At 37.8% G+C, this 17358-nt stretch overlaps 1 protein-coding gene across 1 annotated transcript in view; it reads left to right on the top strand.

Moving 5' to 3' along the window:
* The window catches only part of iqca1 (IQ motif containing with AAA domain 1), a 58148-nt gene that overhangs the window by 3978 nt on the left and 36812 nt on the right, over positions 1 to 17358 (top strand). The window contains exons 5-9 of the mRNA XM_067373838.1: positions 3023 to 3094; positions 4452 to 4654; positions 8197 to 8281; positions 8467 to 8601; positions 13233 to 13308. Of these exons, the coding sequence (XP_067229939.1) occupies positions 3023 to 3094; positions 4452 to 4654; positions 8197 to 8281; positions 8467 to 8601; positions 13233 to 13308 (571 nt within the window). The remainder of the gene's footprint in view (positions 1 to 3022; positions 3095 to 4451; positions 4655 to 8196; positions 8282 to 8466; positions 8602 to 13232; positions 13309 to 17358) is intronic.

Here is a 17358-nt window from a genome sequence, read left to right as displayed (position 1 = left end):
GTTGGGTTAAATGTTTGCCCAACCTGCTGGGTAGTTTTATTTAACCCAGCTATTGTTTAAAAAATACTGTATTGCTTGCTTAAAATAAATAAATAAAACTGCCCAGCACGTTGGGCAAACATTTAACCCAACCGCTGGGTTAAAACAACCCAATCACTGGTTTTGTCCATTTTCAACCCAACTTGGGTTGTATTTGACCCAGCATTGTACATATTTTATGTGACCTTTTGAGTTACAAATACTAAGAAATGTGAGTTACTTTCCCATATTTAATCAATAGAATTCCCCCAAATGTTGTCCCAACTAGTCACACATGGTACTCTGAATAAATCATGTCATATTGAGCAATGATGTCTCAGCATGCACTGCAGCATGAATAAATTATGTGGTTATTGTTACCGGATTACTGTTTTGAGTAAAATTATGCGTGCACAAGCTACTCATTCAATGTCATCAGAGTAAGCCAATTGGCTATCAAGGAAATAAAATAAATGATATTATGGCCCCCAAGATGATACATACATCATAACATCATTAAATATATCATTATATAAATTGATTGTTGATGTTCCAGCATCATACACAAGGGAGGTAATGTCTGCTGCCCTACCTGTGTATGAACTCAAATGTAGAGGTCAGGCCATCTCCTTTCACTGTCATCAGTTGTCACATTTGACATGTAGTCTGCTCACAAAGGACTATGAATGACATGCGATCCCGACCAAGCATAAAAGATATATGTCCACCTCAACTGTGGGAATAATGTGCTTGTAGGCCCTTTGGCAGGAGGAGGGAGATTAGCATTGGAGTGCTGAGAGATGGGAAAAGGAAAGAATTCCTGGATTTTTGGTGTTATTTTTCAGTGCTATCCTAATCATGAAATCTGAGCTCATGTATCCTGACGTCTTTTTGAGTGAGTGTTCGCTACGGATGGTGAACCCAGACATAGATGTAGCCTGAATGAGATAACAGATATGATTTTGGAGATCTGACATTTTTTACAGTGAAACTGACATTGCTGAGTGAAATGTTACAGAAAAACATAGACGATGGTCCCTGTTGTCAGGATTATGTTCTGTTTATTGTGTCCATTGGCGTTCTTGTTCTTGTTCTTGTTCTTCTTCTCCCGCTCTGGGAGTCTATGGCAGCCCATAGAACCATTTGTGGGAAAAATTATGAAATTTGGCACAATGATAGAGAACAGTCTCAACATTAACCACAGCTAATTTGGAAACTCTAGCTCAATCCCTCTAGCGCCACCACCTGTCCAAATTTTCACTCATGTTTATGCTAATAACTTATGAACAGGAAGGGCTGATTCCTCTGATTTTCCTCTGATTCCTGAGCTCATGTCGATTCGATTGCACCCTATGATGTCATTTTCCGTCATGAAAATATTCCCGCCATTTTCAATTTTGCAAACAAAAACTACTTTTTCAAACTCCTCCCAAGCCGTTGCTCTTATTTTCAAGAAAATTGAGCCAGATCATCATCAGACCATGCTGACAAAAAGTGCAATTCAAGATGATTTGTCAAACCTTTTACGAAAAACGTGCATTTTACGTAGCGCTCCTCAGTGCTTTATTGTATTCAGACCGAGGTTGGTCCATGTCATCACAAGCATGACCTTAGATTACATGCTGCATTTCGGTGCAGCACCACCTACTGGTCCTGAGATACTTCTGAACAGTTTGTCCAAAAATCAAAAAAGTGGTCTTGTTAGATTCTGGGCACCATGTCAAGTCGAATGATATCTAATTTTCCCATATCGGCCATCAGCCATTTTGAATTTTGAAGTAAAATTCTGTATTTTACGAATGCATGCACATTTCATTATGAAACTTGGTATAGGTCATCAGCACGATGCCCTGAAGGAGTCTGAGAAGTTTTGGTTGACTTATTTTTGGTTGACTCATTTTTTGCTAGGTTTTGCATTATGGTTAGTGCAACGTTGTGATTTAGCATTTTAACAACATTCAGGAATATCTTAGAAACTTTTAGTCTGATCGAGATGAAGCCAACATAGGACAATCAAAAACATAGGTCATTAACTATATGCTAATGGCCAAATGCCAAAATTTTAATAGTAAGTGGCAAAAAAATGCAATCCATGTTAGGTGTGTTCATACATATAAATGTCTAAAACTCCTAAACGAAATGAAATATTTTCACCAAATTTGACACCCTTATGTATGGACACACACAAAAAGTGGTGGGACTGCACCACTTGGTGGCGCTATAATTGAACAAAACATGAAATTGGTTCTAGCTACAGTACTGTTGGTCTGATTGAGTTCAAACTTGACATGCCGTGTCTTAAAGACAGTTTGTGTTTAGATATTCTCCTTTCCTGTGCGTTTGTACTCAGCCTCCCTTGACAACATTGCAGCTAATGGGTAATTCATTTTCAAATAGCTCATCCTGCAAGCACTGTACTGTGTTTGAATGCCATTGAATGTGATTACAAGAGGTGATAAACAGAGATTTTGGGCTCTCACACTGCGTTGCTGTTTTCACAAGGTCTAATCCTCCCTTCTTTCTCATTCTGTTGCTCACAGCAAAGCTGTGATGTGAAACCCTGGAAACATAATCCTCTCTCTTCAGTTGGCTATTGTTGTTTTAGCATGATTGTCGTTCAAACTCAAAAAGAGGATTCATTAAAAGTAATATAGGAAATAATTGAAAACCCTTGCCTGCATTTATGGACTATAAGCACGGCCTTGAGATTTATTTGCCTTAATGTTGATGCGATCTGAATATCCTCACATTCTCACTGACAAACTCAATGGGGAAATTCTTTTTGTCAGATTAGAGTTTCAGTTGCTGTTGTACATTCCTCTCATCTAAAAGTCCACAGTGAAAGAAAGAAGACAGTAGATTGTTTTCACCAGATTACACCAGAGCAGATGAATGTCCTTGATCTCAAATTGACTATGATAGCATCATTTCAGGTATGTTTCCTCAGCCATAGTTTTTTATATTTCCTGCTATGATAATGTGTTTTTTCCACTACATCTTCTAGGTTTGGCGGGGGTTTCGAGACAGGAGGAGGGTCAAAAAGGACTGTCTAGAGGAGATGATATTTTTGGGAATGGTAAACACCAGGTTGATCTGTCAATCCAGCTAACAGAGAATGTTCTCAGAACTTTGGCAAACATTCTTTCATTAATGTTGATAGAAAATTAATTTAATAATGTTTTTTCTGGAACATTTTAGTTGGACATTTGGTAACAATTTATAAACAATCACGCCCCTACCCAAAAGGATCACACCCCTATCTTCATAACTCCGCCCCCAAATTCACTAAGATGCTATGCAACACAGGCACCTCCCCCCTAATGAATATATACACCCCTTACTGCTGATTGGCTACAAGTGTGTTTTGGTGCTGCTCGGTCTGATCCACTTTCAACAGCGTTTCTCAGAAATTGCATACTGCACCTTTAATTAGTAATTTTAAGCACTTCACACAAACTATTCATGTTAACATTTTATTCATTAACTCATAACCACATTTGTTTGTGGTGTGTATGCAGACGTCTACTGATTACACTTTTTTACAAATCATTTATTAACTATTTGTTCATGTTTTTGCTGTACCCATTTTAAAGTTGAAACTATTCATCATTTGTAAGTGTTTATAAATATTTACTTTTAATCATTTAGTACCTTTGTTAGCGTTGTACTTTTAGCTACTGTGACAATGCGTGTGTAAAGCTAGGTAAGTTTAGCTAAATTGTTAAAGACATAACAACACTTAATGGAAATTTGGGTGCAAAACATGTTTTAACACTTAGTATACTATATTCTTAAACAGAGGATATTCCTTGAATCATACATTAACAGGAGAAAACAATTATTAGGATTATTAGTGCGTTAGGTTATATATTAACTAAAGTTTAATGACATAAGCATTTTAATTTAATTTACATTAAATAATGGTCTGTTAATCATTATGTAATATTTAATAAGTTCACTGGTAAACATTAACAAGCACATTCTATTTCTAGCTTTTTAAATATTAATTAATGATCTGTTAAGTATTATACAATGTTTGTTAATGATTTATTAATGAAAGTTATTATTAAGTGTTACCACATTTTTTAAATGTTACTGCCTGTTTCAGAACATTCAGAGAACTTTCAAAAGTAGCGTTCTGTGTGCAAAATTCCGAAATAGAATGTTCCATTACACTTAGTATAACCAAGAAAAAAAAACTTTTTAAAACTGGATATTGTGAAAGTTCAGGGAACATTCAGAAGTAATGTGGAACATTAGCAAGATGTTCTTAGAATATATTTCTGTTAGCTGGGAATGTACTGTTAGTGAAAAGCAAGTCTCTTCATGCATTTGTTGTTTTGTACATATCTTCTTCTATTTTTGGTCAAACCACATTCTGAACTTTTTGTACCCTTCATTAACAGTTTTGTCTCCTCATGCCCTGTTTCCAGATACCAGCCCAGCAACTGACACCCTGCCCTGCCCAACTGCATGCCCAGCAGGTGGAAAGCAGGAGGCACGGCGTGCAGGAGGAGCACGAGGCTGAGTACCAGAGGGCACTTGTCAACATCAAAGAGTCAGTGCGATCTGTGGATGGCCCAGATATTAAAGAAAGCCTGCAAGAACAAATACGGCAGTGGTTTATTGAGTGTCGGTAAGCCATACACAAAAATCACAGATGCTATCTGTAGTTTTTAAGATGGATTACATTTTAGCTAAAAATAATAATCATAATAATTACATGAAAGATGATAGGTGGGGCAAAGACGCTACATGACACAATTTATTGTCCTATCTATTAATTTATTCAGAAATTAATAATGCATTTCATTCATAAATACAATTAATCCATGATGATAATGTATTAAATTTCTGCTAAAAACTTTGATATAAAAGAATGAAAAGAAAATGGAAAGAAACCCATGTTAAGTAGTTCAGCATAACATATATAATATTTAATAAAAACAACTACACATTAATATTTAAAAAACAACAACTTTTGACTACAAAATCAACAAAGTGGTCAAATCAACATGCAGGGGGAAAAAAACATAAAATAGGAAATGATATCATAGTGAAATTACCTGCAGACCCTACTATGTCAAGGTCAGTAATTCTGATCGTTTGACTTTATGTGGTGTGACTCCCCAAAAAAGTAATGAACTTAATCATTCACAATCTTGAAAAATATTTATATTTTAAAAAATGATTAGGATATGTTTACACACAAGTATTCAATAAGGAAAATATTACTTGATGGTAACACCACATGACATTTTTATAGTCATTAAATTGAAACTTTTTGTGAAAATGGTATTAATGTTTTTCAAACCCATATGAAACCAATATGGATAAAAGAGTACATTTATAGGAACTTGGCTCGTATGTTTTAATATCATTAATATTTTTCCACTTATGAAATAAAGACTTTTTGTTCCCTCAGTTACTTTCTCTGGAACTAATCACCTCTATGGAAGCTTCCACCACTCAGACTTCCCTTTAGCCAACGTCTCCTTTAGATAATCTGTTAATTTGCTTCCACACTCACAAGAGCTTTTCCTTGCTTTTCTCCATCCACTCAACCCATTATTCCACTCTAATTGCAAAGAACATTCCTGGTCCTTCGTCTCTTCCTTTTGTGCGGAGACTGGAATGTAAGCAGTCGTAGAGATGGTCACTCTTACCCAGGGCTGTTTATGCTAACCTAATGCATGTGCTATTTTCAAGTGTGTATGGTGTAGAGTGAGACTGGGCTGATTAGTGCATTCCAGCCTGATTTACGGCCTGCCAATGCATGCTGCTGCCCATTAATGCCGAGACAACAGTCATAAGTCATCTCAGTTGGACAACACAATGTGGTGGGGGGGTGTTCAGTAGCTTTGTCTCCGTTTAGCGGCCCCTTTCTCTGGCCCCCTCCAGTGACCTTGCTGGGTCCCTGCTGGTTGTATAAGGGATGTATGGGATCCCGGGTCAGGACCCGCAAGGTGAAGTATGTTGGCGTGGTTTCCATGTGCTGAAGAGGTAAAGGCGGAGTATTTGAGCAGCCAGACATATACATGTCTCTCCGTTATTACATTTTCACCCTGCTAACAGACTCCAGCAGTCGGGTTCCAGAAAAAAAACTTTAAAAAAATTAAAAACTTAATTAATTTTCTTCATAGATAAATTTATTTTTAATGACAGCTTTTCATTTTTGACCAAAAAAATGTTATGTTTTTTACTTCATCGGAATGGTACTAAAAGTTTTGGCACTGGCTGTGTGAACAAAAAAAACAAAAAAAATGATGATTTGAAAAGGTGGTCCTGAAAAAAATAGTCATGCTTGTATTGTTCGCATTGGAAATGAATGGGAGACAAATTTCATCTAGTGGAAGGGTTTGGTACTGCGCTCAAACAAATTCTTACTGAAAGCTAATTTTTTGAGATATCAGCCTCAAATTTGGAACACTTTTTTAGATTTATGGCTTTGAGGAAAATATGTTTTGGAAAATATATATTTTATATAATAATTGAAAATGGTATTTTTGTGCATTCTTCATAACAATAAATTGAAAATTTATCAAGATCACTTTTTAAAACGTTTTTCTCTGCAGCAATAATCTGCCAAGTGTCATCTTTAAAAAGAGACAAAACTTATGTCTGTGCTCCAAAGCATTATAACTACTGCATGAATATACAAAAATACAAAATAGTAAATAAAAAAAAACATTATCAAACTAAAATATAGTGCAATCATTTCATTGAAATAAAAAAAAGGGTCATTTTTGACCGACACGCGAACTGTTACAGAATACAGAATTGATTGGATATGATTTAGTTAAAGCCATCCGTTCACATTATTTAATCTTATTTTGAAAATGATTGTTTTTTACAGTTGAATTTGTGGTGAAAAACTACATTACCCATGATTCTGTACAAAAAAAAAATCCACCAATTAGAGTCGCGGTGAGGAAATCACGAAATTGAGTCTCGCTAATAGTCACTATGCTCTCAAAATACTTAAATATGTGTATTTATATGCATATTTTTGCAATACACTTAAAAAATGTTTCTATAGATGTAATAAACAACTTTAAATCCGTCACTTTAATTCGATTATGTCATTTGCAATGCTTCATGGGATTGTAGTTCTTTCTCTTACTATAGCCGTTAAATAAACAGTCTTGTGCCTTTGTCTTTTTTCTGATTTTCAAATACTTTTTTGCTTCAAATGAAAGTTTGCTATGATTCACCTCTTAGCTTTTTGGCTATGTTCATGGCTTATAATGCTTTAATATAGACTTTTTTTGAAATCCAAATGGAAAAATGAATGGAACTGACAAAGTGGACAGGCACTAATGCACTCTACACTGAGGTATAGCCAAGAAACTAATGCACAGTTTCATTGTACAGTCCTTACTTTTAAGTATTTGAATAAAAAGTATGAAATGAAGTGAATCTATTTTAGTTTAGCAGATTTAGATGAAATTCAATCCCACTGCATTACAGTAGTAGAGCTTTCAGCATGTGCTACCACATTGGGAGTGAGTTTGAGTTGTGTGCTACTGATTGAGTTAGCTAGAGCAGAGCGCTCAGGCTGCGCCCTGACTGACACATTTACCCTGTTATTCTAAACCTGCCCCGCTCCCCTGAGAGTCAGCGCTGGACCTGGCTAATGTATCCTCCCCATGTGTGAAGTTCACAGTTCAAATATGATTGATTTGCCTTTGTTCACGCGATCTGCTTTGTTTATCTATATGTTCACACAGACATGAAGTCTGCCTTACCTCATCTTTAAAAAATCTTTAAGAAAATTGTTTTTCTCACACTGAGTTCTCCCCATATATTTTCTGTTTTGGGAGGGAAATATGGAATATATATATATATATATAAGCCTTCGTTACTAGTTCTGAAATTACATTTAGGAATTAGCAATGGAGGCTTGGGATGAGATGTGTAATAAATTAGTCCTACACACAAGAGTATTTTAAGGACAAAAACCTGACACATGTCTTAAAATACAACATCTGAACAGTGTCCTGAGATGTGGTAACCGTAGTATAAGTGGAATAGTTGACTCCAGACCGTTGAATTATTAGAAAATAATGCACACCCGAGGTGTAACGGCATTACCACCTCAGTGGTGCATTATTTTCTAATTATTCAACGGCCTGTCATCAATTATTCCTTACATGTAGCTACTGTTTTGTGTTTCAGAGATGCCACCGGGAAGTTTCCTGACTTCCCAAGCCCTGAAGATGGAGGATCTGCATCCTTATTTGCTCAGAAGACACCAGAGCAGGTTATTAATCCTGTCACTCCATTAAATCCATTCAGAATTATAATTACAGACCCAATACTGTACTTTTACTAAGAAATTTTATTTCATTTCAGATGTATATACTGCTTCTTGATACTGTTCTTTTCAGATGCAGAATATAATTTTGTTTCAATTATTCTTAAGAATCTTTACATAATGTTTTGAAGGTGGCTGCTGAATTTGCTGCTAAAGAAGAAGAGAGGGAGAAGAAGAAAAAATCAAAAGAAGATAAGGACAAAAAAGGGAAAAAGAAAGAGAAAAAAGGGAAGATGAAAGGAAAAAAAGGGAAAGGAGATACAGAGGTAAGATCATGCCTTCAAAACACAGTATCACAGTTGCACAGAAATCAATACAGGCTTTTTAAAGTATCTGTATCTGCAGAATTAAATCAGCTGATGTTGCTCATATTTGAGTGTCTAGGGACTCCGATGACCTCTGTGGTCAGGCCCACTCACTGGTTGAGCTGACTTTAGGTGGATAATTTCATTACAGAGCGGGTTTACAGAAAAATCACTTGGCTTAGTGTTTCCTTGTCCTTGTAACAAGTCTAGGATGCAATAAGACATCTAACCTATATGCTTTTTTTGCATGAAAGCAGGTTTATGGGCGTTCATATCAACATCTGTGTTAGGGAGTTTACAGATTTCCCTTAGGTGAGAAGGCCTGAAGTTTGACTATTAAGTTAAAAGAGTCATAGATGAGAGAATTATGACCTTTTACACCAGCACTTAGAAAAGACATTTAACGTACTCCATACACTCATATTCTCATGCATAATTACACATTGTGAATATTCCTGCATGTGTTCTGTTCAGGGTAGATTAAGATGAGGAATGGTGAGTTTGTTAAACTCATCCACGATCTCCGGAAATATCTGTGATTTCATCAAGGCGTTCCTGCAGTGTTCCACCAACTATCCTTGATAACCTCTTGCTCTCCCTATTCTCAACTCTTCCTCTTGTTCAGTATAGATAGAGGTTCTGTTTTCTCTACTATGACGTCCAGATTTCCTGTGTTCCTACATTTTATTTTAACAAAGATTTGAAGATAAACTGGACCGATGATTTAATAAAGCATAGGCGTGGCAGATAGCAGTCTTTCATAATGGACTTCACTGGGGTTCAGTGGGTCCAAATGTCAGTTTCAGTGCAGCTTCAAAGAGCTCTACATGATCCCAGACGAGGAATAAGGGTCTTATCTGGAGAAACCATTGGTTATTTTCTAAAAAAATAAACAATTAAATATTTTTTTACCACAAATGCTCGTCTTGCACTGCTCTGCGATACGCCACGCATGACATGATCACGTAGGAAAGGTCACATGTGACGTATGAGGATGTACCGCAGTAGAGCGATAAACTTCAAATTCGTCTGACATCGTTGTTTTTTTGTATATACCGTTTGACTTAGTATTTGCACATTTGCATTGTAAACGTTTGCTCGGTACCTCCGCCTACGTCACGCTTGACCTTTCCAACAAGATGATTGCATCGCAGAGCAATGCAAGATGAACATTTGTATTTAAAAAATATGCAATTGTTTATTTTTTTTAGAAAATGACCAATATTTCCTCTAGATAAGACTCTTATTCCTCGTCTGGGATCATGTAGAGCTCTTTGAAGCTGCACTGAAACCCGTTGAACCCCAGTGAAGTCCACTATATGGAGAAAAATCCTGGAATGTTTTCCTCAAAACCTTAGAAAGAAAGACATAAACATCTTAGATGTAAATTTTCAGGAAATTTTAATTCTGAAGTGAACTAATCCTTTAAGTTCAAAGTGATTTAGGTTCACGTGAGGTTTTATGTTCTCTGATCTGACCTCTGAACGTCATATGCTGACCAGTGGTTACTGTGAGGCAGTCAAGCGATAAAAATAACCGCTCACACTGATTGGCTGCGTTCCGGAGATCTAGAATGGAGCCTTTGTTCAGGCTTTCCTTCATCATAAGAGCACCTGTAATCCTCATTGGAGAGCCAAACCACTGATATCTGCTCACAATGAGGCCGAAAGACCAATCTGACCTTTTTCAAATGCTCACATCCTGTCTGAAAGCCGAGCCTTTCAATAGTTAATTAAGAAATTTTTGTCGGAGCTCTTATGTTGGCCTAGTTTAGTCCTAGTTTAAATTTCCAAGTGCCACTCAAAGGCTCCTTGTTAAAGAAAAAGAAGGCAGTACCAAATACATCGTTTATAAAGAAAAGAATGTTTATTAAACTGTGATTAGTAAATATTTAATATATTCCACCAATTATATGGCCAAAAAATATTTCAAATAGATGCTGTAAACAGTGCGACTTAATGAAATATATTTCAGAAAATATATTCAAATTAAATAAATATTTTGTTAAAAGGCCAAAATATATAAAAAAAAATGGACTTTAAGATGCTAACGTTAGTTAATGCATGAAATAGCATTAACGAACAATGGCCTTAACATTTGTTATCATCTTTTTTCATATTTTTTAACATTGGTTAATAAAAGTATAAAAATACAACTGTTCATTGTTATTTAATATTAGCTTGGATCTTATTATATTAACAGGTGCAGCTTTTGTTTTTATAATTTATTAAGAAATGTTAAAATTAACATTAACTAAAATTAATAAATTATTATAAATATTTTTCATTGTTCGTTCATGTTACCTAATCCAGTTAACTAATCGTAACAAATGGAAACTTACTGTAAAGTGTTACCAGAAAATGTCTGATCTTAAAATAAAAAAGCAAAATGTATAATGTTTAAATATATTTTGGGCGATACAGATTGAAAATATATATTAAAAATTACCGAATATAAGTAACTAAAACAAATCAAAATACATTTATAAGTACATTTATAAGCTGTATTAGCAATATATTTGTATAAAATGAAAGCTAAAAGACTTTTAAATCACACAAGCCAATATTTTATTCACAATAGAACATAGATAACATAACAGAAATGTTATACTTTTTTTTTTCACTAAATGAGCTCATTTCAAATTTGATGCCTGCTACAGGTCTCTAAAACTTGGCACGGGGGCAACAAATGGCTAAAAAAGCAAGACATTTTTAAAAGATTCAGCTGGGAGAACATCTAGCAATTAATTAAGTTAATTGATATCAGGTCTGTTACATGATTAGCTATAAAAGGGATGTCTTAGAGAGGAAGAGTCTCTCAGAAGTAAAGATGGGCAGAGGCTCTCCAAACTGTGAAAGAGTGCGTAAAAAGATTGTGGAAAACAATTTTCCTCAATGTGAAATTGCAAAGGTTTTGCAAATCTCATCATCTACAGTGCATAACATCATCAAAAGATTCAGAGAAACTGGAGAAATCTCTGTGTGTAAGGGACAAGGCCGAAGGCTATTGGATGCCCGTGGTCTTCAGGACCTCAGGCGACACTGCATCACTCATCGGCATGATTGTGTCAAAGACTTTACTATATGGGCCCAGGAATACTTCCAGAAACCACTGTCGGTAAGCACAATCCGCCGTGCCATCTGCAGATGCCAACTAAACCACTGTCGGTAAACACAATCCGCCATGCCATCTGCAGATGCCAACTAAAACTCCATCATTTAAAAAGGAAGCCATATGTGAACATGGCCCAGAAGCCCCGTCGTGTCCTGTGGACCAAGCCTCATTTAAAATGACTGTTTCAAAGTGGAAAAGTGGTCAGATGAGTCCAAATTTGACATTCTTGTTGGAAATCACGTACGCCGTGTCCTCTGGAATAAAGAGGAGGGAGATGTTCCAGCGTGTTATCAGCATTCAGTTCAAAAGCCAGCATCTCTGATGGTATGGGGGTGCATACGGTATGGGCAGCTTGCATGTTTTGGGAGGAACTATGAATGCTGAAATGTATATAAAGGTTTCCAGACGACGTCTATTTCAGAGAAGGCCTCAGCAGGACAATGCAAAACCACATACTGCAGCTGTTACAACAGCATGGCTTCATCGTAGAAGAGTTCCGGATGCTGAATTGGCCTGCCTGCAGTCCAGATCTTTCACCTATAGAGAACATTTGGTGCATCAATAAACGAAAAATACGTCAAAGACGACCACAAACTCTTCAGCAGCTGGAAACCTTTATCAGGCAAGAATGGGACAAAATTCCAACACCAAAACTCCAGAAACTCATTACCTCGATGCCCAGATGTCTTCACACTGTTTTGAAAAGAAGAGGAGATGCTACACCATGGTAAACATGCCCCCATCCCAACTATTTTGAGACCTGCAGCAGGCATCAAATTTGAAATGAGCCATGTAGGCTGTTGCATATTACCTGACAAATTCAATTGGAGCTAAATTATATAAACCCGGCACATGAATTCATTTTACTCCTGACCTGGCCACAGGGTTCTTTTATATAAGCTGCTAGATCCATTTGGAAGTTCTGTCTAATGCCACATGAATAATCATAAATCACTGCTCCCAGGCACTTAAGGGCCTTTCATATTTTCAGATGGATTTCTGTCTCTTTTGGGGGTCATTAGTTGCTAATGGAGAAATGTGTTTAAAGGAAGACAGCCCATAAAATATACAGCCTCCATTTGGCTTATTCCTTCTGAAAAGCTCTGCTCCTGAGCAGACACATTCTGCGATCTGAGTGTGTGCTTGTGACACGCAAGGCAAACATTCGCGTGAGTATGTGAGGACGTTGATTTACTTTTAATGTGCGACCCCTGGTTGAGAGAAAGCAAAACAGGAGGCGCCGTAAATCATACTCGCAGCATCGCGTCCAGCCCCCGCTGTGTATTCACATCATTAAAATGCCAGTGCTGAGGGTGACCCCGCTCCAGAGCAGCATGCAAGCACCTCGCCCTGGGAAGAGCTTTGATCACACATTTCAGAGAACTTTCCTTGTCTCACCATGTAAAGTTCATTTACAGGAAAACAGCAATGCTGTGCTTATGAAGGACCCACCTTGATACTAACTGTCTGTTTTGCAGGAGGAAGAGAAGGGATGGAAGATGACTCCCAGTAATTTCCTTCCTACGGTAGTCGAGGGAGCCAAACTGTACAAAGGTAAGTGGGAAATGACGGTGAAAGGGTGCAGTCTGTGTGTCTGTCATCGATAATTTATGCAGCATTTCCCTGACCAAATGACTAATGCTCAACAATGTCAACAGTGTTTGTGTGAGGTCAATGAGCGAGTGAGCTTTCATCACAGTTGTGACATGAGATGTGTCTGGAATACGTCTAAGTAACCAATAATGATAGGGCCATGTCAGTTCTCAGGTCAAGACCGGTCCAGATGGTTCCCCACCCCACATGGAGCCTATTTCCTTTTCCCTCTCTCTCTACATCTTTCTCCTTCCCCCTTCTTTTGTGACTACAGATTCGTTTTCTTGCCCTCTCATTAAAACCGAGTCTCTTGACGCCACATTGAAGTCCAGCTCCTCCTCGTTCTGTAATCAACAGCAGTTGTCTGTCAACTCCCCAGTTGCCTTGGTTTCACGGCAAGGACAGTTTTCACAGGCCGTATATCTGACTACATTTGTTTGTGAAGTGAGAGCTGTTCATCCAGTTCTCTCCAAACAAGTGTACACTGTAAAACAGTACTTTGCTCTGTACAGTAAATAACTGTCAGTTGTTGTTGCCAGATATTCCCTGTAAAAATACAGTGTTTCAGGAATTACTGGGGGCATTTTGATGCTTGTATATTTTACAATTCATAACCGTTTAGACCATTAATTGACAGTGTTAATATATCTGAGACAGAGTAAACTAGCATACTTCAAAGGGTTAGTTCACCCAAAAATAAAAATTCTGTCATCATTCACTCACCTTCATGTTGTTCCAAAGACTTTTGATCATCTTTGGAAAACACAAATGAAGATATTTTTAATGAAATCTGAGATTTCTGTCCTTCAATTGACAGTCCATGCAACTACCACTTTGATGCATTAAAAAGTTCAACAAAAAAAAGATAAAAAAAAAGATAACAAAACTAATCCATATGAATTGACCAGTTGAGTCCAAATTTTCTGAAGAGACATGATCGCTTTATATGATGAACAGATTGAATTTAGGCTTTTATTCACATATAAACATTGATCAGCGAACATAAACAGAAGATCAACCAAACCTGCTGCGTAACACGAGAATGAACCTCATTGGTTCTTGCTGAAGCTCAAATGTGCTGCGTAACACGAGAATGAACCTCATTGGTTCTTGCTGAAGCTCAAATGTGTTGCGTAACACGAAAATGAACCTCATTGGTTCTCGCGGAAGCACAAACGTGCTGCGTAACACGAGAATGAACCTCATTGGTTCTTGCTGAAGCTCAAATGTGCTGCGTAACACGAGAATGAACCTCATTGGTTCTTGCTGAAGCTCAAATGTGCTGCGTAACACGAGAATGAACCTCATTGGTTCTCGCGGAAGCACAAACGTGCTGCGTAACACGAGAATGAACCTCATTGGTTCTTGCTGAAGCTCAAATGTGCTGCGTAACACGAGAATGAACCTCATTGGTTCTTGCTGAAGCTCAAATGTGCTGCGTAACACGAGAATGAACCTCATTGGTTCTTGCTGAAGCTCAAATGTGCTGCGTAACACGAGAATGAACCTCATTGGTTCTTGCTGAAGCTCAAATGTGCTGCGTAACACGAGAATGAACCTCATTGGTTCTTGCTGAAGCTCAAACGTGCTGCGTAACACGAGAATGAACCTCATTGGTTCTCGCGGAAGCACAAACGTGCTGCGTAACACGAGAATGAACCTCATTGGTTCTTGCTGAAGCTCAAACGTGCTGCGTAACACGAGAATGAACCTCATTGGTTCTTACTGAAGCTCAAACGTGCTGCGTAACACGAGAATGAACCTCATTGGTTCTTGCTGAAGCTCAAACGTGCTGCGTAACACGAGAATGAACCTCATTGGTTCTTGCGGAAGCTCAAACGTGCTGGGTAACACGAGAATGAACCTCATTGGTTCTTGCTGAAGCTCAAATGTGTTGCGTAACACGAAAATGAACCTCATTGGTTCTTACGGAAGCTCAAACGTGCTGCGTAACACGAGAATGAACCTCATTGGTTCTTGCTGAAGCTCAAACGTGCTGCGTAACACGAGAATGAACCTCATTGGTTCTTACTGAAGCTCAAACGTGCTGCGTAACACGAGAATGAACCTCATTGGTTCTTGCTGAAGCTCAAACGTGCTGCGTAACACGAGAATGAACCTCATTGGTTCTTGCGGAAGCTCAAATGTGTTGCGTAACACGAGAATGAACCTCATTGGTTCTTGCTGAATCTCAAACGTGCTGCGTAACACGAGAATGAACCTCATTGGTTCTTGCTGAAGCTCAAACGTGCTGCGTAACACGAGAATGAACCTCATTGGTTCTTGCTGAAGCTCAAATGTGTTGCGTAACACGAAAATGAACCTCATTGGTTCTTGCTGAAGCTCAAACGTGCTGGGTAACACGAGAATGAACCTCATTGGTTCTTGCTGAAGCTCAAATGTGTTGCGTAACACGAAAATGAACCTCATTGGTTCTTGCGGAAGCTCAAACGTGCTGGGTAACACGAGAATGAACCTCATTGGTTCTTACTGAAGCTCAAACGCTGCGTAACACGAGAACGAACCTCATTGGTTCTCACACGTCAAGCAAACACGCTTGAGCTTCCATTTGCCATAACTAATGTGTGAGAATGTTTATATGCCTAAATTAAAATTTTTGGGTGAACTAACCCTTTAAGTACTAAAATCTGCTTTGTGCCTAAATATATATTGCATATTATTGCATATGCATTTGTAGGAGTTTCCCTTTCAGGCACAAAATATATGGGAGGAGAGTATGTAAATGAATTACGCAAGATGATTTACTGAGGTTACAGCTAGTCAATTTAATGGTATTTGCGCCATTATTTACCTCATGAAAAAAGGATGTCTTAAATCACGCGCAGAACTTTCCACTCACATCTGCCCTTTTTTGAAATCATAACTCTTAACTCTTCTGGTATTTTTGCATCAGTATTTCATTCTTTGTGACTCTTGGGATATATATGTATCTATGTATGTATGTGCTTGTTTTTGTCTCAGTGTCATAACTGTGGATGAGCTCACCAAGAAAAATTCCAGACAACCAGGTTGTTATGGCAATAAATAATAAATAAATTGTGCTCTCACGCTAATTTGCCCTGTTTAGTAAATCCAGCCCTAAGGCTATAAACGTCAACTAAACAAAACATATAGCCAGCACACTCTTATGACAACAGTGATGAACTGTATGAGATGGCAAAATCATATAATGTAGTATGACTTTGGATTGTACAAAAAACATACTTTTTTTTTCCTATTACAGTCATGGTTAAGGTTTGGGGTTTGGGTCTTATTCTGCAGCGTGTGCGGACAGTGTGTTTAGGAGCCATAACTCAATCTGTAGAGCAGCAAATCAATCAAGTCACCCCTGAAACCTCTTGACAAGACAAGCATGTTAATGCCTGAGACACTACTTCCTGTTTGTGTAGGGGTTTAAGGTCTCTCAACAGGAAATGAGAAGACTGAACTGCACTTCTGTGTTTCAGTGATCCATGAAGACCGGGTAGAGAGCTAGATCTTAGATCTTCCGAAACTTTTTGAATGTTTTTGTGCATGTCTGTTTGTGTCAGTAGGGAGCAGGTGAACCAGAGGTCTGCAAAAACCTATTCTAAACATGTCATTCTAGCATTTCCAGGATAGATTGCTATGACAACATCCTGCTCTGTTGCCTGTGTTCAGTGATTAGAGAACTTCCATCAACAAACTGCACTGCTCATTACACACCAGTGGGGAATTACCATGGGCAACTCCTTTTTAGCTCGGGTCCGGTCCATTACAAACCATCTATAGGGTCAGCCACAGATTGTTAGATTTCTTTTCTTCCACTCCAGCTATAACAGTCTCATTTAGTTCCTGTTACCCGAGGGAGGTCTGACGTGTCTTTTAAAGTCAAGATCTGATAGGGAAAACGTCTGTCTTTTTAAGTCACTGAATCTCACATTTATCTCACAGCTGTGGATTTGGCTTGTAACTCTGAATGAATCTATCATTCTTTAAAGAACATAGAGGTTCACTAAAGCGCATCACCCA

The sequence above is a fragment of the Chanodichthys erythropterus genome, chromosome 21 (genome assembly GCF_024489055.1).
Source record: "Chanodichthys erythropterus isolate Z2021 chromosome 21, ASM2448905v1, whole genome shotgun sequence".
Lineage (NCBI taxonomy): Eukaryota > Metazoa > Chordata > Actinopteri > Cypriniformes > Xenocyprididae > Chanodichthys > Chanodichthys erythropterus.
This window is presented reverse-complemented; position numbering and strand designations above follow the sequence as displayed.